Source organism: Cydia amplana, chromosome 2 (genome assembly GCF_948474715.1).
Source record: "Cydia amplana chromosome 2, ilCydAmpl1.1, whole genome shotgun sequence".
NCBI lineage: Eukaryota > Metazoa > Arthropoda > Insecta > Lepidoptera > Tortricidae > Cydia > Cydia amplana.
Window position 1 is genome coordinate 1,687,674 of NC_086070.1, and position 27,939 is coordinate 1,715,612.

At 37.9% G+C, this 27,939-nt stretch overlaps 1 protein-coding gene across 1 annotated transcript; it reads right to left on the reverse strand.

The window, feature by feature from the left end:
• Nucleotides 1-27,414, reverse strand: LOC134662023 (uncharacterized). Its single transcript, XM_063518277.1, has 7 exons — nucleotides 27,313-27,414; nucleotides 26,954-27,127; nucleotides 12,741-12,943; nucleotides 11,754-11,904; nucleotides 10,774-11,042; nucleotides 6,035-6,247; nucleotides 1-78 (listed from the first exon to the last, which is right to left on the reverse strand). The coding sequence occupies exons 1-7, from the start codon at nucleotides 27,362-27,364 to the stop codon at nucleotides 25-27; spliced, it is 1,116 nt and encodes a 371-aa protein (XP_063374347.1). The 5' UTR covers nucleotides 27,365-27,414; the 3' UTR covers nucleotides 1-24.
• Between the last annotated feature and the right edge of the window lie 525 nt (nucleotides 27,415-27,939).

Genomic DNA, 27,939 nt, shown 5'->3' on the forward strand with positions numbered 1-27,939 from the left:
TTCGTGTTTATGAAGTCAGTGCGGTCATAGCAGAAGTTCCTTCGGGAAGAGATTCATGGAAGCGTAGTCTTCTAGCACCTGGAATGGATAAAATAAAGTTTTAGTCACTTTAAATAAGACAAGGGGCCCGTTTCTCAATAGCTTGTAACTTGTAATACAAGCGGAAGTCACTTTTTGACAGCTTTTGTTAGAAAGGGACTTCCACTTGTATTACAAGTTACAAGCTTTTGTGAAACGGGCCTAAGGTATAGCACAAGTAGCGGCGTTGCTTGTCGCGTCTTCAAATTTCACTTATTTCTAGAAAATAAACGGTACAGTCAGCAACAATAGTTGCTAAGCGGGCGAGGTGTTCAAGATGATCTTGACGCGACTTTATTGTTAAGAGAGTAAGATCGCGTCAAGGTAATTTTGAACACCTCGCTCGCTTAGCAACTTCTGCTGCTGACTGTACGCTCAAGTTGTTTATTAAATCAAATAACCTAACACACATGAAGCATAGGGACCATTCTCTGTTGGAAGGCCACAATTGGTTATACTCATAATAGCATATAGTGGAGAGTAGTTTCACTGACGTGACAAGGTATCGACCAACTATTTGTGGTGAGTATTCAACATTCAAGTTTTACAATATGCATTTTTCATACACAGTCGGCAGGCGAAGAGTTAGCAGTGAATCTTACTAGCATGTGTGATGCGACATACTTTGTAGTTTATACCAGAAACATATACATAAAGCTTTGGATTCCTCCGAAAACGGTGCCGTCATATGACGGCCGTCATATAGCGGCAGCAAAAGACGGCAGTCTTTACGGTGGCGACATGTGGAAAGTACCACGGCGTCATAACACACCCTCATCCACCAAGGTCAAAGCGGCAAATTTGAAAAATGTAGGCGCGATGGGATAACGTCCCATAGAAAATTTGAATTTCGCGTCTTTTCCTACTGACAAGATTTGCTTTTCATGATCATCTATAATTTACTTGGAGGATGAAATATCATCAGAAGAGGAAAATAATCGTAGTACGGAATCATTTATTCAAATCTCGTGTCATTTATTCAAAATGGCGTCACCGCTATCTAATAAAACGTTCACGAAACTATCGACACCGTCATGACGGCCGTCATCTTACGTTACGTTGACAATCAACGTAACGTAACGCCGTCTAGGAAACCGCGCCATCTTGTTTACATAGGCAACGTTCTAGTGACGTCAGTCAACGCTATATAGCGGCCGTAATATGACGGCACCGTTTTCGGAGGAATCCAAAGCTTAACAGTTTAATTTTTAAACGAATGGCAGGCGTGGCTCAATCCGCGATTTCGTCGCGTCGCTACAAGTACATGCGGTCCACACCAATTTTGGTGTCTAGCCATAGTAGTTGCCGCGCACCGCTAGGGAACGGACGTCTGCTCGCGCTTACGCCACCTAGCGGTCATATCTGTCGTAATAGACGCGTTTTGTTAGAGAGTGAACCTTCTGTACCCAGTATACTATTATTTATTCTGTGCTAATGGACAGTTTTGTATGTTTGTTTAAATAAAAAGCATTATTCGGTTTCTTCTATAGTTAAATGTAAAGTAAACCAAAAGTAAACAAACAAATCCGACATAAGTAGTAAACCATACAGATTTTTAAGAAATAAATTAATCTTTAATACTTCTATACCTAAAAATCTGCCATCATCTCTATCTCTCTCAGCTATAAAATAACTTATTTTGAAAAAGTTGGGTAATTGTATACAATAGTTATTTTCGATACAAGTGCGAAAAAGAGGAAATTCGAAACGAGTGGCGATAAATTAAAACACGACCGAAGGGAGTGTTTTAAATCGACACGAGTTGCGAATTACCTATTCGCACATGTATCGAACAACGTTTTACAGTACATATGGCACTTTAAAGTTTCGACATACGCACGAAAAGTGCTATTTTACGCACTAGTGCGGAAAAGTAGCCCCATATGTACTGTAAAGTATATTCGCTTGTTAACGAAGCATGCCAGTCGAAGAGCCTGCCAAGAAAATTAGTATTACTAGTGCCATCTGTGATCCACTGGTTGTACTACGATGCTAAGAAAATTGTTGATTATTTTGTTAATAAATTATAATTGTATATGATGTGTGAGATAACTCAAGTTATAAAAATGTCAATATGTATTTGTAAAAGGATATTTTCCAGTTAATTCCAACATTTTTAATAACATCGTAAAGACCAGTAGCGCCATCTTGCGGGGAGTAGTTTCGTTTTTGGAAAGTCTGTAAGATTGGTGCGCCGTTAGAATAGGTCAGAGCAAAGTTATAATCAAATAGTTATTGATGTTGGATTATTGGTGTCTAAGAAATCTAATACTTCGTAAGTTAATAACTGCTTTATATGTATGGCGTTGTACTGCTCCGTACAATATGGTCAATATGTGGTTAACCTCAGCTTGTCTTAGCGTCGTGCCGCCCATCATACAAAATGATAGCCAAGGAAGTTAGAAGCTTGTTGTGTTTTCAATTAGGTTCAATTTCATTTGTTCGAAATTTTTACGAGACAAATGAAATGCTATCTAGTTTGTTTTTAATTAAGGTTGACTTCCATCGAAACTGAGTGTACATCCTAATGTACATTGGGCGGCACGAGGTTATACTAAAATGTAAGTGGAAGTTTGGTAACCACCAAAAAATGCACCGTGCCATATCATCTAATTTAGTGGTGACGATATTTTCTTAAACTTTACAACCCTTGTACATCGAGCTGCAAAATAGCATGGACACATTATGTGTGAATTCATTCATAAAGTGGCCATGCAACATTGAGGCTAAGATCAATATAAATAAATAGTCATCAAAATAAATAGTATTAAGTAGTTTTAGGTATTTATTCTTTTACATATTGTACACTAACATAGATATAGGTAGTTAAATTGTATATTTTGTACTAACACTATGGGTTATATGCCTGAAATAAACGATTTCAATTTCAATTTCAATAACTGTTTGATTATAAGTCAGAATTCTGTAGGTGTCCCGGAGCCGAGCGGGCGTGGGAGGCATTCAGCAGTGAGAGAGGCGATTTGTCAGCGGAGTCTGTGGGCCCTACATAACGCTGCTAGTTCATATTCTTATGTAAGTTGAAGTAAACGGTTTTTTTGACAATAAATAATGATAATAATACAGGTAAGTCCGCCTTTTGTACTATAACGGCCTCCGTAGCCTAGTTGGTAGTGACCCTGCCTACGAAGCTGGAGGTCCCGGGTTCGAATCCCAGTAAGGGCATTTATTTGTGTGTTCATCACAAATATTTGTTCCTTAGTTATGGATGTTTTCTATGTATTTAAGTACTTATATGTATCTATATATTATATATATCGTCGTCTAGTACCCACAACACCTTACGAGCCTTATGAGCTTACCGTGGGACTAGGTCGATTTGTGTAAGATTGTCCCATAATATTTATTATTTATTTATTATTATTATTATAAGGGCTCATTTAGACGGACAGTCCGCTATGTAACTAAAATCGCATACGAGTTCGCGCGCCGTCTATATCAGCCCTAAGGTTTTTCTTTTGTGCAATAAAGATTAAATAAATAAACCCAATTTGCAAATTTGTAAGGGTTTTGAAACTAGAAATTGGACTATTTTCTTTCTAGTTCTAATTCTAAACCCGGAACTGAAACTTAAACGATTTCATTGTGTTGATCTGTGCGCGTTTTTCTGAAGTAGTCTTCAGAAGGGCATGCCCGAATTAAGAAAAATAAAACTGAATTAACACATTCACTGCCAGGAACCCACCTGGTGGGCGCTCGTGAACTTTGCTCAGATGCCGGACAACCCGCTGGGCGGGTTGTTTTATACGCAGCTATAGACGACCGGTTTCTGGGGTAGTGCGCCGTTTTTGTCTGGCAGTGAATGTGTTAATGAACCAGGTTTATATCGAAGCTTAGATTTCTGTACGAGGATTTGTAGTTTTGCAGATTTAAACTGTACGTTAACCGACACCGACATTGAATGTCATGTTTAAGCATAGGTACTAGTGGCGCCATCTATGTTTTAGCAAAATGATTAGTGATTACGATTAAATGACTTCAGATGTTATTTAACTTGTTTTGAATTTATTTTTATTAGTCTTGGAAGTTAAATATGGGGCATTATCTATGAAAAGGGACCTTATTGTCGATGGCGCTTACGCCGCACAGCATCGCGCGGCATTGTATTTATATCCGAGCATCGTTAATAATGGCGTAACCGCCATCGACAATAAGGTCCCTTTTCATAGATAACGTCACATATTATTTACTAGTTAAACGTAATATTTGAAAGCAGCGTTACGTCAGACACCAACAGTACTCCCAAAGCAAATATTCATTGAATGTATTACATGTGTAAAGTTGAAGTCGTATTTCGTAATTTTTGACAGCTATTATGTATATGGCTCCATACGGACGGGTTCGTCGGGGATTAGTATAGAACATGGATGATTACTGTTTTTTTGCTAATCAAAATTGACACTTATCATTAAGGAAGACAGGTGATCTTAGGAAATTAAAGAAATCGGTTTGGAAGAGACAGTTGTTAAAAGTTAATGTTTGATAATTCGGTAACTAAGGTCTATTTGAGTTATTTAATAATAGAAATAACGAATAGACGCAATTACCCCATGGTTGCATTTATCCCGGTCGATCTTATCAAAAAACATGGGGCCGTATGCCATCTTTAGCTGTCAAAATCGTGCCTCCTACTTTTGTTCAGACTTCACACATGTTAAGGGGCCCACTGATTAACAGTCCGCCGGACGATATCGGCCTGTCAGTTAGAACAAAAAGTTGACAGTTCCGAACAACTGACAGGCCGATATTGTCCGGCGGACTGGTATAGTTTGTAGCTTTCTAGTAGAGCCCGAAGGCTTATCCTATTGTCTATTGTTCAGTAAAACCGCACGTGCTACTTACCTGCAAAAAAGGGTCCTAATTATTCTATTTGGCACCTGAGCGCGGGCTAGTCCAACGCTCAAAAAACCAGTGTAGGTGCGCTCTCCGATAACGCGCCTTTGTTACGCGTCTCGATGACACATTTTAGACTGGTTCTGTAGCGTTCGACTCGCCGGCACTCAGTAACCGAAGTACCGATTTTTTATGCAGGTGGTTGTGGCACGAGCGGTTTTACTTAACAATAGACAATAGGATTAGCCTTCGGGCTCTATTAGAAAGCTACAAACTATAATCAGTGGGCCCCTTTATACAAGCAATGAACTTTGGTAAGACCAGCAAGCCCCGTGGCCGGTGCCCGCTAACCTGTAGTAACCGCTTAGGCGTCGGTCTCGGCACACGCAGCGTGTCCGTCGCGTGAACGCAGCGCGACAGGCACAAGTGGCGGAGACCCGTGCACAACTCGTCGCACTCCTAACGCGCGGTTCGACAAGTTGGAATATCAGAATAGATCCTAACTTTTCAACGGTTTGTACTATGCCCTCACAAAAAAGTATACAAGATAAACAAAAAATCACAGAACCCAACACTTGAATCAGTGAGTTAGGGCTGATTTAGATGGCGCGCGAACTCGCATGCGATTTTAGTTACATTTAGTTACGTTCAATTCAACAGACCGATCAAAACCCGCAATGTAAAGAAAATCGCATGCGAGTTTTCGCATCGTCTAAATGAGCCCTTACTTTCACACGAGCGGATCGGGTCTATTACTTTTTATTATTTTCAGTTTCGAAGCGCTGTCAGTGAAATAAACCAGTGATACTAGTAATACAAAAAATAAACATAATAAAGAAATGATCTTACCATTTTAAAGTCGCCGGAAATCGTAGTGATTTTCTGGGTGAAGTTTAGTTTTTCACTAGTCACAAAGACTAAAGAAGACTAGGCCAGTATTACCTGAGGTAGGTAACTTCTCAGCAGTAGGCTTCGGGACCTATAGCGCCTGCATATTTGCTCCCATAGAGACATAAATGCTTGTTCGGCTCTAGACGTGTGTGAGCGAGAGTTGGCGACAGATGTATCATCATTTTATTTAGATACTTATGTAGTCATATATTACCTGAGATAACTTCTCAGCAGTAGGCTTAGGGACCTCTGGCGCCTGCATAGCCCTGTATTTGCTCCCATCTAAGCACAAATGCTTGTTCAACAGCAGTTCGGCCCCAGCACCGGGCTCTAGAGGTGTGTGAGCGAGACAGTGCTGGCGACAGATGTCGGCCCACGCGCTGAGGTGCTTGTCGTTCGCTTGTTCGGCTACGGAGGCTATGTCGCTCTGAAATTAAAAAAATCGAGTTCAGTGAAGTCATAGGAAATATAGTAAGACAAGAGTGATCACTCACATTAGTTTTGGTACCAAAAAGACTATTATTTTCATAGTCGACGTCTAGCATCGAGTAGCGGAATTATCAGTACTGCTACTTGACAATAGATGTAGCACCGACCGGAAAGTCTAATGCTCAATAACAAGACTTTCCGGTCGGTGCTACATCTATAGTCAAGTAAAATAGCAGTACTAATAATTCCGCTACTCGATGCTAGATTTCAACTATGAAAATAATAGTCTTTTTGGTACCAAAACTGATGTCTGGAGTGAGCAATCTATGTATTTTTTTCTCTATGGTGAAGTTCATGTTTTTTTGGAAAGCTTGATGAGACACTTAGGACTTTCCGCTTTAACATCTAGCCGCCCCCCGCTCACACGTCAAAATTGGCTAGGAAAAAAAAAATGGTTGTCTGTAAAGTCGGTTTACGGACGATTTTATGCGTGATAACGTCATAAGAAAACATTGATGAAAAATTGCATAGGTATTTAAAATAAATTATTTTACACCATGCATGAAATAAAGCACCAGAAGATTAACCTTTTCGACGCCGTGTCAAACACAAAAGCTGTCACGCTGACGCCACGTCACCGAAGTGTCAAAACTGTAATTGAACTTTATGCATATGCACGTAGGTCTATGTTGCTCTGTGGTCTGTGACCGATTAATCGGTCTTTGGCGTTGAACCTACGGTGCGGATATATCGGTCATTGGCGTCCAAAAGACTAATAGAGAAACATAGTTAGCAGTTATTTTTAGACACAATTCCTATTTTAAAACCCGTATAAAACTATAAAGAGTAGGTAATTTGATTGTGACGTCACATGCTAGTGTTTCATATAAATTCCATAGTCACAAAATCGTTTTGACATTTCGAAAAAAGAAACTGATTTGACTAGTAGACGCTTGCAAGTGCTAACGGTTTTATTTTGTTTGTGCAGCGATTTAGCAGATTAGCGTAATTAATAATTGGACATATATATAATAAAACAATTGCATGCAGCGGTTATAAAATTCCTTGACGCAAATTATACCTTGCTTGATTATTATTATTGTTGTTTACCTCTGTCTTCATGTATTATTGTGTTTCCATGTACATTTATTATGAGGTTGTGCAATAAAGAGGATTTGTATTGTATTATAAGTCCCTATTAAGATAGTTTTCGTCCCGTTGGTCAGCGAATTTATTAAATAAAACCTGTTTTATCTCATGCCATGTGACACCATTTATATACTTGGTCAACCAGATCTTGACAGTAGAAAAAGGCGGCAAATTTGAAAAATGTAGGCGCGAAGGGATATCGTCCCATAGAAAATTTGAATTTCGCGCCTTTTTTTACTGACAAGATTTGGTTGACCAGCTATAGTAACGACATTTTCAGCTTTTCCTTTCAACTTAGCTAATATATTTTGCAAAACAACCTTATTTTGAAAATTGTCGGGATCTGCTACTTGGTAGTATTGATTTAAGATCATTGAATAATTTTACGGTTTTAAGTCACTCGCGCGACATGTTAATAAATAAAAAAGTTGTTTTAAAAAAGCGCGAAAAATTATTCATTGTTCAATTCAATTCTTTATTTTTCAATTTAGGCATTAATATAATGCACTTATGAATGTCAAAAAAGTACAGTTGTACAGAATTCAAATTAAACATTACAAAAAATCACAACATACATTAAATACATAGCCATTAGGAACACATAACGTTATTGGTATACATTGTACTTACAAAATAAAGAATTATAAATAAAATCAATTTCAATTATTTAACAAATTAAATATTTCAATTAATCTAAAACATACATTAAGTACATAGCCATTAAAAAAGCCAATTATTTAACCCTTACTTGATTTGTCACTTAAGTACATTTTCCATACATCTCGATCTGTGATGTAGTCCGTAACTTTATAATATGCCCTAGCAATGAGTGCTCGTTTTACAACGGTTTTAAATTTTGCATCCGTGAGCTCACAAATTTCTAAAGGTATTTTGTTGTAGAACTTTGTACAATTTCCCAAGAAGGTCTTTTTTGTTTTTACAAGTCTATAGGAAGAAACTTTAAGCTTACCCGAATTTCTGGTAACCTTTGGTTTATCAACGTTTGTTGGAAAATTGTACAAATTTCTTCTGACATACATTATTACCTCAAAGATATATAGGGAGGGCAGCGTTAAAATGTCAATTTTCTTAAAAAAATCTCTCAGTGACTCCCGCGCCCTTAAGTTATATATTGCTCTTATTGCTCGTTTTTGCAGTACAAATATTGTTTCTATATCGGCAGCAGAACCCCACAGTACAATACCGTATGACATTAGGCTATTAAAGTAGGCGAAGTAAACCAATCGTGCCGTCTCTACATTAGTTATCTGTCTCATTTTTCTGACTGCAAAAGCAGCTGAACTCAACCTACTGGCTAGTGTAGTTACATGGGCTCCCCACTGCAGTTTTGAGTCAAGTGTTATTCCTAAAAACATCGTTGATTCTACAAAGTCAACAGACTGACCATTAAGTTTGATGTTAGAAACTAAATTTTGATTAGAACCATTAACCAAAGAGAATTTCAAACATTTCGTTTTTTTTGGATTCAACATTAAATTATTTGCAGCAAACCAATGTTAGTATGTCTTACATAACAACAGTTTAAATTCGATGATTTAAGATCACTTCACTAGTAAGAATAAACCGATGTAATTGGTCTGGGTTTCCGTCATAAGCAGGAATAATATCTAAAGCTATTTTAAATAAATTTACGGAATTATCATCTTACAATTAAATCAGAACTATACATATAGTTCAACTCAAGGTTAACCTAATACTAAAGACAGATTAACAAGTTTATCGGAATATAAGTCAACGGCGATCGTTGTCAGTAAGTACATCAGTAGATAACACAAGTAAATAAATATAATAAAGGAGGACGTCTAAGTAAGGAATTGGCTGGACTTACATAAATATCAGCATTTTTCTTTGTTTCATTTAAGGCTACGGAGGCCCGGTGACTAGGCTTTTGAAGTAGAAAAGCACTAGTTACTTTAAGCCTGCGCCACTTATAGTTCTTTGTTACACGTTGAATGTTCAAAAAAACTTGCTTTCTTGGTTACACGTTTTTATTTATTTGAATTACAACTCGTCCCGACAAATGCGAGCGGGGACGACCGAGGTTGGGTACGAACTGTCTAGGCTAACACTTCACATCCGCCCACACACGCACATGGTAACGCATACATAACATATTATACAGTTGCTTATTCTTATTGCCTAGCCCACATGGCTCAGCAAGTCAGCAGACGTCTGATACTTGGAACGCATTTTCTGCCTAACACAATCTTACCTTGCTTATTATACTCTGGCTTATTGACTAAAGCTGTGGGCTCAGCCGATGCCAGACTCGTAGACCGTGTGAACTAAAAAAATATTTCTTACCTTAGCTAAAGTTGAGATAGCAGTCCCATAATAATCGTGATTAATCTTGAATATATCCGACACCAGCTCCGCCAAGCTTCCCTGCGTACTATTAGCCTCATCCACGATGTTATACACTTGCTTATTCGCCTCTGGTTTATTGCCTAAAGCCCACATGGCTCGGCAGACGTCTGATACTTGGACGGCATTTTCTAAGTAACAAAATCTTACCTTAGCTAAAGTTGAGATAGCAGTCCCATAGTAATCATGATTAATCTTGAATATATCCGACACCAGCTCCGCCAAGCTTCCCTGCGTACTATTAGCTTCGTCCACGATATTATACACTTGTTTATTCGCCTCTGGTTTATTTCCTAAAGCCCACATGGCTCGGCAGACGTCTGATACTTGGACGGCATTTTCTAACTAACAAAATCTTACCTTAGCTAAAGTTGAGATAGCAGTCCCATAATAATCGTGATTAATCTTGAATATATCAGACACCAGCTCCGCCAAGCTTCCCTGCGTACTATTAGCTTCATCCACGATATTATACACTTGCTTATTCGCCTCTGGTTTATTGCCTAAAGCCCACATGGCTCGGCAGACGTCTGATACTTGGACGGCATTTTCTAACTAACAAAATCTTACCTTAGCTAAAGTTGAGATAGCAGTCCCATAGTAATCATGATTAATCTTGAATATATCCGACACCAGCTCCGCCAAGCTTCCCTGCGTACTATTAGCCTCATCCACGATATTATACACTTGCTTATTCGCCTCTGGTTTATTGCCTAAAGCCCACATGGCTCGGCAGACGTCTGATACTTGGACGGCATTTTCTAACTAACAAAATCTTACCTTAGCTAAAGTTGAGATAGCAGTCCCATAATAATCGTGATTAATCTTGAATATATCCGACACCAGCTCCGCCAAGCTTCCCTGCGTACTATTAGCCTCATCCACGATATTATACACTTGCTTATTCGCCTCTGGTTTATTGCCTAAAGCCCACATGGCTCGGCAGACGTCTGATACTTGGACGGCATTTTCTAACTAACAAAATCTTACCTTAGCTAAAGTTGAGATAGCAGTCCCATAATAATCATGATTAATCTTGAATATATCCGACACCAGCTCCGCCAAGCTTCCCTGCGTACTATTAGCCTCATCCACGATATTATACACTTGCTTATTCGCCTCTGGTTTATTGCCTAAAGCCCACATGGCTCGGCAGACGTCGGATACATGAACGGTGTTCATCTTGAGATCGGCTGTCCAGAGGAGTTTCATGGTTTCGTTTAGGTGTTTGTAGATGGCACCTAGGAGGAGGCGAGGGGCTGGAAATGGTGTAGTTGTTGTATTAATCAGAATATATAAGTAAAATAAATAAATATATGGGGAAAATTTTACACAGATGGACTTGGCCTCAAATTAAGCAACATTTGTAGTATGGGTACTAGGCAACGATGTATATACTTTTATACATAAATACATACTTTAAATATGGTCGAGTTTGTCGCTTGATACAACAATATAAGGCAACAAATGTGAAATAAAAAATGGTAAGGAAACCGGAATAATCCAAACAAGACCTAACTTTTTTGAGTTGGAAGATCAGAATGCAGTTGCTTTTGTGCCTGTGTCAATCCTCGGGAATAGGTTGCAACAAGCGGAACCATAATGGATAATTATGTCATTTAGTATGCACCAAAAAGGGTCTAATAGACCATAATTAAATCAATTTAGCTATAATAGCTACGAAGCCACGCTGTCACGTCGTCGCTCAAACCGAATGTTTAGTTTATTTACTTTGTGTACCTATTGTTTTTCTTTGTCAACTGATATTTTCTTTTATTTTGTAGTTTCACAGTGCCTTAGTTTTATACTGTAAAGCTGTGTTACTTATTTGATAAATAATTTATTTTCTGAGTATTTAAACGCCCATTTAAGGAAAATGCCTCAAAGACTAACGCACACAAAATATGGTAGTCTTAAATACTAATTCAATTAAAAACATGGAAACCTAAAGGTAAAAATATGTCACTTACTCAAACTCCTCCTGTCTCCAATTCCATATACTATAGCAGGCCGAATGATGGTATAGTTGAGCGTATCCATGCTCTTTAACTCTTGTTCCACCCTGTTCTTCATGCGGCCTTCCGTCGTCCAAGGGTCCACCGGACCGTCTTCTTTGTGCGGCTGTTACCAACAAGTCAAACGCTTTTGATAAAACTAAAAGTAATAAGGTCAGGTTTCGTAAGAGAAACGAAGTCTATTTTGCTTGGGGCAAGGGAAACAATGTGAGGTTCCCACAAGCGTTACTCTTGCCTCAATGTTCTCTTACCCCCATTTCACCTTAAAAGTATTTGGCAAGTACGTAAAGTCTGCAAAAACTGAATTTATAACTAAATAAATAAGTTTTTGGCAAAAATTTCATTTTTGGTACAAGCTTTTACCGCTGACTGTACTTTTCTTACGACAGACAACTAATACTCATCGAGGCAATTCTAAAAACCCCTAACACAATTAGGTTGCGTTGTTTCATCACAGAGTTCCTATGGACACCTCCTGTCTCCATCATCAGATCAGTTCGACAGTACCATATTATTGTATTGTCATCAGAACTACCTACATACAGCTGCCAATTTTCATGACGCTACGATCCTTGGAAGATGGTTAAATTAGTTACCTTAGATTCCTACATTCCTTAGTTACATACAGGTCGACCTAATAAAAGCTTGTTAATAAGATAATAAGAGTACAGTATGTGATTTAAAACCTAGACTTAACCTCGGCGTAGACGGCTTCGGTTTGACCCATGCGGGTTTCCCCAGTGCAGTTCAACACTATAATTAAGAGCGCGTTACTGAGGTTCCACAGGGCCATTACTAGGACATTATTCCTCCTATACGTCACTAACGGGATCCTACGGGGCAATATACTTGGACCATTATTATTCCTGTAAATCATTTCTGGTGTTCCACAGGGTAGTTTACTTGGACCATTATTATTTTTTCTATACACAATTCACAAACCTTCTCAGTGCTACACATGGTGCCACTGGATATCTCGACCAGCCTGACGCCCAGCTGGTCGCACTGCTTGGCCACGTTGCTGCTGAGCGTGCATATGCCCTCGGCGTAGACCGCCTCGGTTTGGCCCATGCGGGTTTCTCCTGCACAGTTGAAGACTATGGCCCAGGGAGCATCGCCGGGGTCTAACGCTGCGGCGCATGATGCTGAAGACAAGAGTTAAAAATTAGCTAAAATATTAAAATTATTCTATCTACCTATTGTCGTATTCTACATATGTAAGTATATACGAGGGCTGTTTGATAAGTACCCGTTTATGAAAAAAATAATCAGTTGTTTTTGTTTATATGCATTTATTTTTCTTCATAGTCTCCTTTTAACTCTATACACTTGTTCCACCTATATTCAAGCTTCAATAAACCATCCAAAAAGTATGATTTCGGAAAGTCATTAAAATAGGCCTCTGTGGCGGCAATGACTTCGTCATTTGATCCAAATGGCTTACCACCGAGCCATTTTTTCAGGTTGGGAAACAAAAATAAATCGCATGGGGTCAAATCTGGAGAATACGGGGGGTGAAGCAATAGGGCGTAGCGTAATTGTGTTAATTTAGCCATCACAACTCTAGACGAATGAGCTGGTGCGTTGTCGTGATGAAACAGTGCTTTGTCCTTCAACACAGCGTCAAATTCATCCAATAAATTGGCATAGTACTGTCCTGTTATCGTTTTCCCCTTTTCTAAGAACTCAATATGTATAATACCCTGCGAATCCCAAAAAACGGTCGCCATGACCTATCCAGCCGATGGGACGATTTTTGCTAACTTTCGCGTAGGTTCACCCGGTAAAATCCACTGCTTCGACTGCCCTTTCATTTCCGGGGTGTAGTGGTGACCCACGTTTCGTCTACGGTCACAAAACGACGCAGAAACTCCTTCGGGTTACGTTTGAACACGGCCAAACACTGCTCCGAAGTAGTCAGTCGGTTCCGTTTTTGCTCCTCCGTGAGTAAACGCGGCACCCACCTCGCCGATACTGTCTTCATACCCAATTTTTCTTCTAATATGTTTTGTACCCGCTCGATTGGAACATTTACAGCATCAACGATTTCTCGAAGTTCAATTCGGCGGTCGGCTAAAACGATATTTTCAATTTTCTTAACCATATCGTCTGTAGTCACCTCAATTGGGCGGCCTGGGCGATCCTCATCAAAGACGGTTGTTCTCCCCCGCTTAAATTCGTTAAACCAGTATCTGGCGGTTGTCATAGAAGGAGCACATTCATGGTAAACCGCTTGCATTCTTACTTTTATTTCATCACATGTTTTTCCTTCCAAAAACAAGAATCTAATTACAGACCGATACTGCTCTTTCCCCATTTTCACAATTTTAAGTTCACGCTTTCACTGAATCACTGTCAAATGAGAAAAAAACAAAATAATGCTGTTTTTTTTAAAAAAATCCCACCTCTGATAAATGGCTTAAAACGATTGTATACATATTTTCGGCCCGTGATATTAATACATTTGGAAAACGGGTACTTATCAAACAGCCTTCGTATACTCGTAGTTTACCCGTTTCTAGATACATATATGCCTCCTCCAAATGTACCCGAGATTTTCTCTCCGTTGCCACATGGAATGAGTTGTGGCTCGCGCTGTTTTAAGTATAAATGATTACACTATTTATTATTATCCGTCTGCAGAAGCCCTGCAGAAGGAGGGTAATATTTTTCGAGCGTATGTATGTATGTCCATTTCTTTGGCGCGTTTGAAAACATTGTAGTATCGTTAATACAAGTTTCTGATTAACACAAAATTAAATTATATTGGATTCAGTGATTTATCTTTCAACAAACTGAGATACTCGTATCAACTGCCAAGTCACTGAGTCATCAATTGAGAAGTAGTTAAGTGCATGACTGCACCTACACTAGAGAACACTAAAAACGGGTCACGATGTATGAAGATTCATTTACAAAGTGACCAGTGCGCATTGTTCTTGTGTATGTGTCTGCTGTCACGTGAGAACCTTATAGTTTTGGCATCCAGGACCAAACAATAGCTGTTATTATATATGCAGTCATTGTGTGCTAATCCTTCCCAATGTTTGGAGTGTATGTTCCGTTTAATATGTCCACAAGGTGGGGTTTGAGAGTTGAATGCAACGATTTTTTTTATACAGGGTGTCCCAAGAAGTAGTGATATACTGAAGCTGGGAGGTAGAGGACCTAGAGGGCTATCTGAATCACCCCCATGTATGTTCCGCGATTTTTCGTATTTTCGGAGTTATGATTTTTTTTTAATTTTTCACCTATCGCCGAGTACGATGAGATTTTTATTTACGGTGACGTGAATTATTGCGGTAGATACTTGATTTTTTTTGTGTGCTAAGCTGATAGATAGGCCAATTTAGTATGGTAACATTTACTATCGTTAGATCTTTGAATGGAATTAAAAAAAAAATTAATGCCAAGAAAGATAAAATTACCCAGTATGTTCACAACTTCAAGAGCGCTTAAAAAAATAAAATCACATTAAAAAAAAATACCGTTTGGCTTTTAAAAACTTGCTCTATCTATCAGGTAGCTACCCTGAAATAGTTATTTTCGATTCAAGTGCGAAAAAGAGGAAATTCGAAACGAGTGGCGATAAATTAAAACACGACCGAAGGGAGTGTTTTAAATCGACACGAGTTGCGAATTACCTATTCGCACGTGTATCGAACAACGTTTTACAGTACATATGGCACTTTAAAGTTTCGACATACGCACGAAAAGTGCTATTTTACGCACTAGTGCGGAAAAGTAGCCCCATATGTACTGTAAATTTCATTTTATTATTCATAAGGCTTCAATCAAAAAAATTAAATCTAAATGTGGTAAGTGCAAAATTTTAATTTACATGATGATTAATGCAAGCAAAGCAAAACCTCTCTAATTTCGTTCTAAATCACGCACTGGCCATCAATAGAAAAAGAACAAAAAACAAAAGACGGTTGACGCATGAGAAAATTTTCACGTTGTTTGGTCATCGTTGTTATTTTTCAATAATTTAAAAATTGTGTTTTAATTCTGCTAATTGTTCGTTTCCCTAATCATTTTGGCTATTCATATGGACTTTGACTTGCATTACGATTTGGATTAGTGTTATTACCTGGAATCGACGACTTGGCATTATTTAACTGGACTTGAGTTTGCGTGTAAGTGATCATGTTTACTTCACGTGACTACGCAGAAATGCATTACTATTACGGTTATGCTAGGGGGAATGCGGCGGAAGCTTCAAGGCTGTACCGGGAACATGTGGAACGAAGAGGCGGGCCTCAACCTGAAACGTTTCCTGACTATCGCATGATCTTAAGAGTACATAATGCGTATTTGGAAGGTCACATACCGGGTACCAGATCAGGCCGTATGGTCACTATGCCGGATCCTGATGTAGTAGATGCAGTTGTTGAAGAAGTAGAAAGAGACCCGTCGACCAGTGTGAGAGTTATGGAACGTCGTACCGGAATTTCTAAATCTCAGGTACACCGTACACTACAGAGCGTAGGATATCATCCGTTTCACATTAGAAAAGTGCAACAGTTGAAACCGGAAGATTACAATCGGCGAATTGAATTCTGTCAGGAAATGCTGAGGAGACAAGCTGAAAACGAATTTTTTTTTAACCAAATCTTGTGGACGGATGAATCCCACTTAAGACGAAATGGGATTTTTAATATACACAATTTTCACTCATGGGCAATTGAAAATCCGAATTCAAAAAGGGAATCGACATTCCAAGAACACTTTAGTGTTAACCTTTGGACTGGCATACTTAACGGTCAGCTAATCGGGCCCTTTCAGCTGCCAGACCGCTTGGGCGGCAATCACTTTTTAAATTTTCTACGCGTCGATCTACCCCCGCTGTTAGAAGATGTGGACTTTGAGACACGCAGAAGCATAGTACTGCAGTGTGATGGTGCACCATGCCATTTTGCCTTGGACGTGAGAAACTATTTAAATCAAAGATACCCTGAAAGATGGATTGGTCGTTGCGGCCGGGGTGACGCCTGCCTTATAGCCTGGCCTCCACGGTCCCCCGACCTAAACCCTATTGATTTTTTTGTATGGGGATACTACAAAGACCTCGTCTACTCGAGAGAATGCCGCAATTTGGACGAGTTAACCCGGAAATTGAGAGTAGCAGAAGAAACCATTAAAAATAATAGAATTGCATTCAGACGTTTAAAAGACAATTTTTTCCGGCGATGTCGCACTTGCATTGAGCAACAGGGGGGCCATTTTGAAAATTTCTTGTAATTAAACACCTTGTAATTGGTTTTACTTTGTTTGCATTAATCATCATGTAAATTAAAATTTTGCACTTACCACATTTAGATTTAAATTTTTTGATTGAAGCCTTATGAATAATAAAATGAAATTTTCAGGGTACCTGATAGATAGAGCAAGTTTTTAAAAGCCAAACGGTAATTTTTTTTTATGTGATTTTATTTTTTTAAGCACCCTTGAAGTTGTGAACATACTGGGTAATTTTATCTTTCTTGGCATTAAATTTTTTTTAAATTCCATTCAAAGATCTAACGATAGTAAATGTTACCATACTAAATTGGCCTATCTATCAGCATAGCACACAAAAAAAATCAAGCATCTACCGCAATAATTCACGTCACCGTAAATAAAAATCTCATCGTACTCGGCGATAGGTGAAAAATTAAAAAAAAAAATCATAACTCCGAAAATACGAAAAATCGCGGAACATACATGGGGGTGATTCAGATAGCCCTCTAGGTCCTCTACCTCCCAGCTTCAGTATATCACTACTTCTTGGGACACCCTGTATTGCGTCATTTGCGTCGGTGGCAAACAAGCATGCGGCCCGCCTGATGGGAAGCAGTCTCCAGTGGTGTTACATGCGCGTTGCCGACTCTAACACTCCGCACCCTCGTTGAGCTCTGGCAACCTTACTCACCGGCAGGAACACAACACTTTGAGTAGGGTCTTCTAGTGTTAGGTATTTGTCTGCGGTTTTCTGTCAACCTACACAGTATCCTAATCTCTGTTAACCTTACTATCAGCAGGCGTGTCTCACTCCGCGATTTCGTCGCTTTGCTACAGGTAGCTAAAAGTACATCCGTTCGGCCCCAATTTTAAGGAAAGCCATAAGCCGCGCGTGGCGCTGTCGCCACCTAGCGGCCATATCTGTGCTGATCGTAACAGACGCGTTTTGTTAGAGAGAGAGTCTTCTGTACTTAGTACTTAGTACTATTATTTATTTTGTGTATTATGTATTCTGTGCTATCAGAAGCTGTGTGCTGTAGAAGTGTAGAACATAAGGTTTTCTGAATATAGATTACACACTCATATTATTACGAGGTAGGTAAATATTATCTAAACGCTATCTCCTTTCATGTCTGATAATGCATGAGATGTATGAATATTATAAACACAAGGATAGAACTAGCAATTCAGCATGACACTGTTAGTCACCCTGTCCGAAATCTTAACTGGGTCAGAGATACATAAATTTAAAGACTTTCAACCAGTATATGGTAGCATTTATGATCATTGTTTTATGTCGATGTCGCCGCGCGGCTATGTTTGATGCATTGTCCTCCACGTAACAATTTGAGAACTAGTGAATTCATTAAAATAATTATAATAAATGGCACATTCAACGCCAGTGGATGTAAACAAATTTAAAAAGTTGTAGGGAGGCCCTACCTGGTAGGGGTGGTACATAGTAAATTTATTACTGTATTGGTTTATACTAACTTTTTTCCTACAATTGATTGACTTTGCAAAATTTTAAGGTTCCGTCACACAGGCGCGTTTTCCGGGCGGAGCGTGAGCGTTTTATATGTAAAAGCGGCGCGCCTCGCTCACGCCCCGTCCGGAAAACGCGCCTGAGTGACGGAACCTTTAATGATTTAGGGTCAGACAACATTCCTGTAAGTATTATACCAATCAATCAATTTATTTAATTCAGACATGATTGATATATTCTTGTTTAACAAAATTTAATTTATAAAATATGATATTTAAGCTCAATAAAAAATAGGCACCTTGCAAATCTATAGCCAACAACAGTCTTGACTACCTAATTGTCTCTGACTGTGCTATAAACAACTCATTTAACTTGCTTATAAATTAACCAGATTCAAAGGTACACAGTAATAAGGATGTATGTTGATGTTGTGTAAAGTGCAAGGAAATAGCAACCTATGTGCATTCAAGTAAGGTGTATTTTCCCGATTCAAATTATAATCATATAGTGTTTATTTATATGTAATTTTGTGTTGTCATGAGTGATATAAAAGTGTAAAGAATTTATATAAAGGAAGGAAAGTGGCCTCAGTGACAATAATAAATTATAGTTATCCTTGGACAGACCGAGAATAAGGAAATAATTATTAATAATAAGCATTAGCTAATGATGAACGTGTTTACTCGTACTTTATTAATTGGGTGAATCAACTTTTAGAACACTTCATTTTGTGTCCCTAGACTCCCTACCAAAGAAAAATTTATATATCAAAAACCATGTTGATATTTTTACTTTTTTGTTTACACGGGCATAATTAGATCCATGAGTATTTAAGAACACGTTAAAATTAACAACTTGATCAGATAAGTGACATTTTGTACGGTAATGCAGGAAAAAAGTTATCTCCCATACAAAAATCAGGGACACACCATTTTTGCCTTTTTCTACTGCGTTACCCTACAAAATGTAAATTTTATCTGATCAAGTTGTTAATTTATTGTGTTAATTAATTATTTACGTATCTAATAATGCCCGCGTAAACAAAAAAGTATAAAAATCAACATGTTTATTAAAAAATCGATTTTTCTTTGCTAGTGAGTCTAGGGACACGAAGTCAGTGTTCTAAAAGTTGATTCACCCAATTACTAGAAACCTACATTTATTCAGGCCAAAGAGTAATAACATAAGAATAGTCTTATGTTATTACTAGCGCCATGTTCTTGCTGTTGTTAATTTCTATTTATGTTTTATAAAATTTTACATTTTTGATAATACTTATTGTACAGTCTTATTACTGTACATCTGCCGTCTACGTTGCAATCAACCATAGCGTAAGCTCACGTAGGCATATACGTCACGTGACATTTAGAAAATAGAAAATAATTTAATTAATAGCACAATAAATGTCAAGAGCATGATTCACCTAAGAAAATTATAATTATTAGAAATATTGTTAAAGGTTACCTAAATGCCATGCACTTAGCTAGCCACTATATAAACCCTGATTTCCATCAATAAATCGTTCAGTAACCATCCAATCTTCCGTGTGTTATTACTACCTCCGCCACCAAAGCAGCCAACCACATCAAGCAAGTGTAAGGGCTAACGGCTCCTACACTTATGAGCAAAAAAAAAAACTTGTATGTATGTACCTATATGTAATGTATGTAAACACTTTATTGTACATAAGACAGGTTAAGATACAATTAAAAGAAAGTATACAATGTACAAAGGCGAACTTATCCCTATAAGGGATCTCTTCCAGTCAACCTTTGAGCAATTGAGATGAGAGTAGACAAATGAAAATGACAGACAAACGAACACATGTACTGAAAAGCAAATTATGGATCAATTATCTTAAACTCTTTAATATACAGGATGTAAAACTGCTCACAAATATCTGAACACGCCTCTATTGTCAAGGCGTTAGAATGCGTGTTCAGATATTTTTGAGCAACTCAGGCACTCCGATCTGTTTCTGTGGAAACCATAATATTTTTGAGGGTGGGTTTCACTTTAGATTATACTAGCGACCCGCCTTGGCTTCGCACGGGTTAACAAATTATACATAAACCTTCCTCTTGAATCACTCTATCATGCCCTCCCATTCCGAAGGCCGTATAATTCTTTTTAAATCGATATCATAGATGGCGCTATATGTCACAATCGGCGATAACGAAATTTTTATCTTACAGATTAAGATGTATTAAGAGACATTTAAAGTGTCATAAATTAAAAACATTATAAATGAAATACAAACATTAATAACAACACGAATTCAATGCATTCATTTTCAAAATTTGAAATCACAATTATATCGCGACTGACTACGTTATGAACAACAGCGCAGGACAGTTATGTGGAGCTGTCGAAGTAATATTGAATATTGTCACTAGATGGAGCCACCACGGTTCTAATATGTGGAGTTTGATTTAGAATAATTACATTTGAGTTTATATGATCTGTGTTTGAGTTATGAAACTTATGAATTACGAAATTTAGTACATAATGTAAAAAAAATAGATCGGTCGATAAACATGCCTACTCTAAATGAGTACCTATTTTTTTTAAAGTAGGCCTGACGTTAAAATATAAATTTAAAAAACTCGTAAGCCGATGTTTTTCAAAAGAAATGAATGCTTTGTTTTTAAATACAATGCAAGTTTTTATTTCGCTTGATGTCCAAGTCAAACGCACATTTTACTCCTTTATTGACCGACGCGTTTGCGAAGGTCTCCGTTTTAACTCGGGCCAAATTTCGTTTGAGGAGAACGTTCTCCTCGGTTTAATTCTCAACCGATTCTCATCAAATTTTGTGACCAGATTCTAGGATAAAATAGTTTTTTTTTTCAATGTGATTATTTCAAAATTGCGGAAACAAATATGTAGTCGTATCAATATTATAAGAGCATTTCTTTTCTTTTTGAGATATATTTACAGTGCTTGGCAAAAATGTAGAAATGTTGTAATGGTATAGGCGGTATTTAGATATGTATGTAGGTTTTTACTCGAAAATAAGTAGCCAAATTTCGTCAAATTGGCTAAGTGCTATCATGGCGCAGTTTGCAAACAGTTGCTTTGATGCATGGAGGTTCCAAGTTCGAACCCCAGTAAAGTGCGCTGCTAACTTTTTGTAAATTTTTACACTTATATTATTGTATTATTATTTGTGCAAAGCACGGGTTAAACGTATTCGTTTCATTTTTCCAATCTTTTATTAAACTTTTTGTTAATTTAGTTTTCCTAAATAATTCTAAACGGCGTACCCATATATTTTTTATTCAGTTTTAAGCTATGCTCGCGAGGTCTACAGTTTATTAATTTCCTTGTTGTAAACGACGATCGGCTTAAACCGCGAAAATCGAAGTTTGCAAACTTCATGAGGTAGAACAAACTAAATTGACAGCGATTTTGATAACACAGACTATGCAAGTGTTCTTTTAATTACATAATCTAATAGAAGTTTGATGTTTAAAATAACACTAATAAAATATGCTTGGTATGACTCATGCAACTATCTCTGTCACTCGAATTACAACTTAATGTTAGTAAAAGAGCCCAAAATTTGCAATATTCGGTGTTCGCGGGTCGCGGGGCCTGCCTAGTCGAATTTTTGTTGACGGACAAACTCCGACAATGACTGCACTCATGACTACGACGGGAAGTATGGGGGTGGTCATGATTTGGTCATGGACTGGCCACGGTGTGACATGCGAGTTACCCTTGAAAAAAATGCTACCTAGGTGTTCGTATTTCCAATGCAAGGTCATGACCGCCATGACTGGTCAAAAGTCGATGTTTCGTTTCTAAACTGAACACAGTGCGCGTTTGCAAACTTGAATTGACAATACGGTGTGTTATATCTATAGGTTTGTATTTATTTTTAATTTAATACGAGTACTTATGTTCTCAATCGCTCCAGCGTCTCAAGGCCGCACAGCGACGTGCACACGCACACTCGGATTAAGTACTAATTGTAAGGTGCGTCTGTGTGCTTACAAAAACTACCATACAACTAGGTACATCTTCTTCTTCTTCTTTCTAATAGGAGCGACAGGGACAGCATGCACGGTTTGAAACTTCTAACAGTTCTAACCATGTTAATAAAAGAGGGACGGGCAATATATCTCGCCGCGAGATACTGTCGTGCCTATCATGGGCTAGCCCGGCTGTAAATATTTGTTTTTAGTGCAAATATTTCCTTTTTGTATTTTAAAATACTACAAAATAAATCGTGTTACTGCCGTTTGTACGAGAATGTACATTTTTAACATGAAATAAATGTTTAATAAATAAATAAATATTATAGGGACATTCTTACACAAATTGACTAACGATACAAATGTGTAATATACAATTAATACTTAAATACATAGAAAATATCCATTACTCAAGAACAAATATCTGTCTCATTATATAAATAAATTACACTTTATTTTCAATATAAAAAAATCGATCGAGTAGGTAATTCAAGGTCACTTTTTTTGTAACGTTGTGGACCTGCTACTTACGGGTTAAACACCCTGACCATGGAAACCGGCATACCCTTATTATTTTCCCTCCTCTTTTTTATTTCCGAGACTTGGTGCGCGACTGACACTATCAATAGCTGGCGCGCTCGAGTAACATTTTTAATAACTAATCCGTTTTGTATATATGTTTTCTTAGGTACAGTCAGCAGCAGAAGTTGCTAAGCGGGCGAGGCGTTCATAATTACCTTGACGCGCTCTTATTCACTTAACAATAAAGTCGCGTCAAGATTATTTTGAACACCTCGCCCGCTTAGCAACTATTGCTGCTGACTGTACATGATAGGACAAGTACGGCTACCATTAATTGACATTTGACTTTTACGCCACCGACTCGACTGCGTGAATTCGATCGCACCAATACATCAATGCGAGTGCGAGCGAGATAGACTGCGATCGACTTCATGCAGTCGCTAGCGTACCTAAACGTCAAATGCCAACTCATGATAGCCGTAGCGAATAAGCTACAAAACTTTTAGTAGCTAAATAAAAAAATGAATAAATCGGAAATACAATTAGTTTATTTATTAATTTAAAAGCATGGCAAAAAAAAAACGTTACACACATTTTTTATTGCAATATTACGAAATAGAATGTAAAACACGCAAAGCAACGTACATATATGGGGCATTATCTATGAAAAGGGACCTTATTGTCGATGGCGCTTACGCCGCACAGCGTCGCGCGGCATTGTATTTATATCAGAGCATCGTTAATAACGGCGTAAGCGCCATCGACAATAAGGTCCCTTTTCATAGATAACGTCACATATGCTACTTAGGGCGGTGCGCTTTTTTAGTATGGGATTGGCGGATTGGGTATCTGCATGTACTATGTAATTATGTATGTACTAGTATTTTATGGGGCATTATCTATGAAAAGGGACCTTATTGTCGATGGCGCTTACGACGCACGGCGTGGCGCGGCATTGTATTTATACCGGAAACCGGAGCATCGTTGATAACGATGTAGGCGCCATCGACAATAAGGTCCCTTTTCATGGATAACGTCACATATGATCTGTGATCCTTACAAAATACCTACTCCTTCCTTTCCTATATACATGGTCTTTTTAGGGTTCCGTACCCAAAGGGTAAAAACGGGACCCTATTACTAAGACTCCGCTGTCCGTCCGTCCGTCCGTCCGTCCGTCTGTCACCGTGTCACCAGGCTGTATCTCACGAACCGTGATAGCTAGACAGTTGAAATTTTAACAGATGATGTATTTCTGTTGCCGCTATAACAACTTAACAACAAATACTAAAAATAGAATAAAATAAAGATTTAAGTGGGGCTCCCATACAACAAACGTGATTTTTGACCGAAGTTAAGCAACGTCGGGCGGGGTCAGTACTTGGATGGGTGACCGTTTTTTTGCTTGTTTTGGCTCGACTCGATATTTGTTTATGGTGCGGAACCCTCCGTGCGCGAGTCCGACTCGCACTTGGCCGGTTTTTTATTTCATAATAAATCTAAGAAAATACCGCGTAGTATTATATCTATATCTCTAGGTACTAATATGGGGCATTATCTATGAAAAGGGACCTTATTGTCGATGGCGCTTACGCCGCACGGCGTCGCGTGGCCTTTTATTTATATCTGAACATCGTCAATAATGGCGTAAGCGCCATCGACAATAAGATCCATTTTCATAGATAACGTCACATATAAATTTAGATTTTAATATGCGCATATTTTTTCAAGTTAATACTTTCGATTTTATTTAACGGACGTTAAAAATAGATTGTTTCGTCGGCGCGACCTTGGGCTTTGGGCCTCTCAAGGCCATGTGGACGGCACGCGGCAATGCAACGCTTAGCTCCAAGAATTATTTTATTAAAACAGATCATACCGCAATGCCGTGTTCTTTCTGCCCTAATGTGAAGCATAGGTACGTGCTAGTAGTAGATACCTTCAAACCAGCATAAGAGTCCTCTTTGATTATGCATTATTATTGTGTATCTCAAAGTCACAGTTATGCTGGTTTACCCGAACGCTTGTCGTGCCGATTTGCCGAAGCAAGGTAAGCGATAAGAATACGACAAGAATATTTACAATACAAAAAATATAACAAAAAATTAAAAAGTCAAATTGATTTCATAATCGTAAATTATTTCAAAAAAAATAATAAAAATAAATAAATTTCAATTTTGTCGCCGATGGCTGAAACGCCCTCTAGTAATGATTGACCTTAAAAATGAATGTGATGTGTAGGTTTAGTGCGTGAAAGCTACAACAGATGTCGCGCGAGAGGTGTTTTGACGCCATTTCAACGCATGTTTGTCGTAAGAGTTTTATTAGCTCCGTGGGGCTCCGTGCGCCATCTAGTTTGTTACTGTGAACTAAAAAATTGCCTACAAGTATTTGCTACTTAGGACGGTGCGCGTTTTTAGTATGGGATTGGGTATCTGTACTAGTATTATATGATCTGTGACTCTATCTATTAAAAACCGCATCAAAATCCGTCGCGTAGTTTTAAAGATCTAAGCATACATACAGACAGACAGCGGGAAGCGACTTTGTTTTATACTATGTAGTGATTATATATGAATGCACAGGCAGCTATATGTAAATGTTTAATATTTTGACCATTTCTAGTACCACAAACAGTTATATATGGTTTATTATGTTAAATAATATGCTTATGCATGGTAAAAACAATGTAACTGCAGATAATGTATCCTTGCATATGTTGCATCGGATGAGACACTTATTAAACATAATAACAGTATAGTGCGAGTCAGTGATAAGTTATCTGAGCGGAGTCAACAGCATTAACTGAACAGGAAATGTGTGACGGCCAGCCAGACGCTGACTTACGGATTCATATGAATAGATTTTTTTTTATCTTAATTTTTAAAGGGGTTTTGTCACACAGTGACTATGTCACCCCTGTAGTGAGATCAAGTAATAATGTAGTAGTGTAACATTACTTACACCACTACATTATTTTTAAGTATAGGTTGCATGAATAGATTTAGATTTATTTATTTCTCAATAAATATTACATGTTTTTATTACAATTGAATATAAAGGTGAATACATATTAAGATCAACAAAATATACACATGAAGAATTAAATTATTTATAGAAATAGCAGATAATATAATATAATAACTTGCAGTTCTAATTAATAAAAAATACTAGTGGCTTTGAGAGTTGTAGACCTCGCAAGCATAGATTAAAACTAAATAGACAAAAAACTATTTTATTATTAAACCTGCTCACAAAATTTCACAAAATTCCATTGAGAATTGCAACCTGTAGAGGAGAACATCCGGATGTACCAAAGGATTTTAGCCCAAGCTGAAACATAGACCTTACCTAATGCTCGGTCAATGATTATAATCTCACCATGCATGGGTCATTAGGGGAGGCCTACGCTTCGAGGAGTGTGGAATTGTCCCTATCTTTAATTTGCTGCATATTGATTGATTGGGGATGGGATTGGGAATTAAGGCTGTAACGAAGTAGTTTTGTCAAATATTCATAAAAAAAGTTACTTGTCAGTCATCCGTCTACAAAAACTACTTAAGCCACACAAAACTTGCATGGAAATCTCTCAGCCGTCAGTTAAAGGCTGCTTTAAACTATCGCCTGATTGAACAAAGACGGACGGAAAACACATGAAGCTAAATGCTTATATTATAATTAGATTTTTATTTGACTATGGAATTAAAAGTTATAGAATTCATAATGAACATATTAAAAGGCATAACAACTACATTACGGTAAGATTACCAACAAACATTAATAATTTTACGAAATACCGAATGTAGAACAAATTCTCTGCTCACTCTTCCAGAAAATTATTCATTATTAAGTTATTTGCTTACATGTACACTTCACTTTGCAAGTCTTCCGTCTTAATCTAATTAACAGGCTAAAACAGATCATTAAGTTAAATAATTACTTACTTGGGTTAATTAAGTTGGCACTTTTGTATTCGACGCGGGGGTCCTCAAAAATTTTCGTATGAGACGGATTTAAAAACGCCAGCTGAGGCGGCGTCTTGTCCACAGCGCGCAGACCGCTCACCAAATCATTCGATATCAAATAATCCACCAGATTCCGACCGATGAAGCCGCAGCCTGCCGAATTCCAGCACGATTAAACCAAAAAACTCTTAGGTCATTGATGACTAATACACTGCAAGACCGTTACGGAAATTGAAAAAAAAGAACAAAACTATAGAACCAGTTGATTACATTATGGGACGGTTGGATACGTAGATATTTTCTCAAGTTATTGGATAAGTTTAAAGGGGTTTATTTACCTCCTAACACAAGAACTCGTGGTTTTGAATTATCACCGGCAAATTCAGACATTTCGCTAGCGGTTGCACGAAGTGAATGACAGTTTGACAAGTGAGCGGTAGTGTTGCAAGGTAATAAAGTTTTTACCAATAATTAGGGGCTTAGACTAAGTTAGAACCTCTACAAAATTCCCATGACAAACTATACAGTGTGTAAATCCAATACGGGCGAATATTTAAACAGTGGTTAGCATAGGACCTAAAAAGATATTGAGATAGATTTTACTTAGAAATGCATTGAAAATTATAACCATACAAAATAATTCGGCCCGCAATGTAATACACCACACACGTTACGGGATACGAGCTTTTTAAAGTAACTGTCAACGCTTGTTGGCAGTTACTATGAAAAGCTCGTATCTCGTAATGTCATTATCATCTTGTTTCTTAATGTTTACAGTACATTGCTGCTCGGTACATGTGGAAAAAATTAATCACGGGGTCATAATTAAGTGTAACTTAAAAAAACATCTTAATTAATGATAAGACGGGTAAATTCTATATCTGGTTTAATTTATTGCCCGTATTTGACTTACACACTGTATATCTTAGACTCTGATCACGCTAACTTTGCAAAGACTTCGCAGT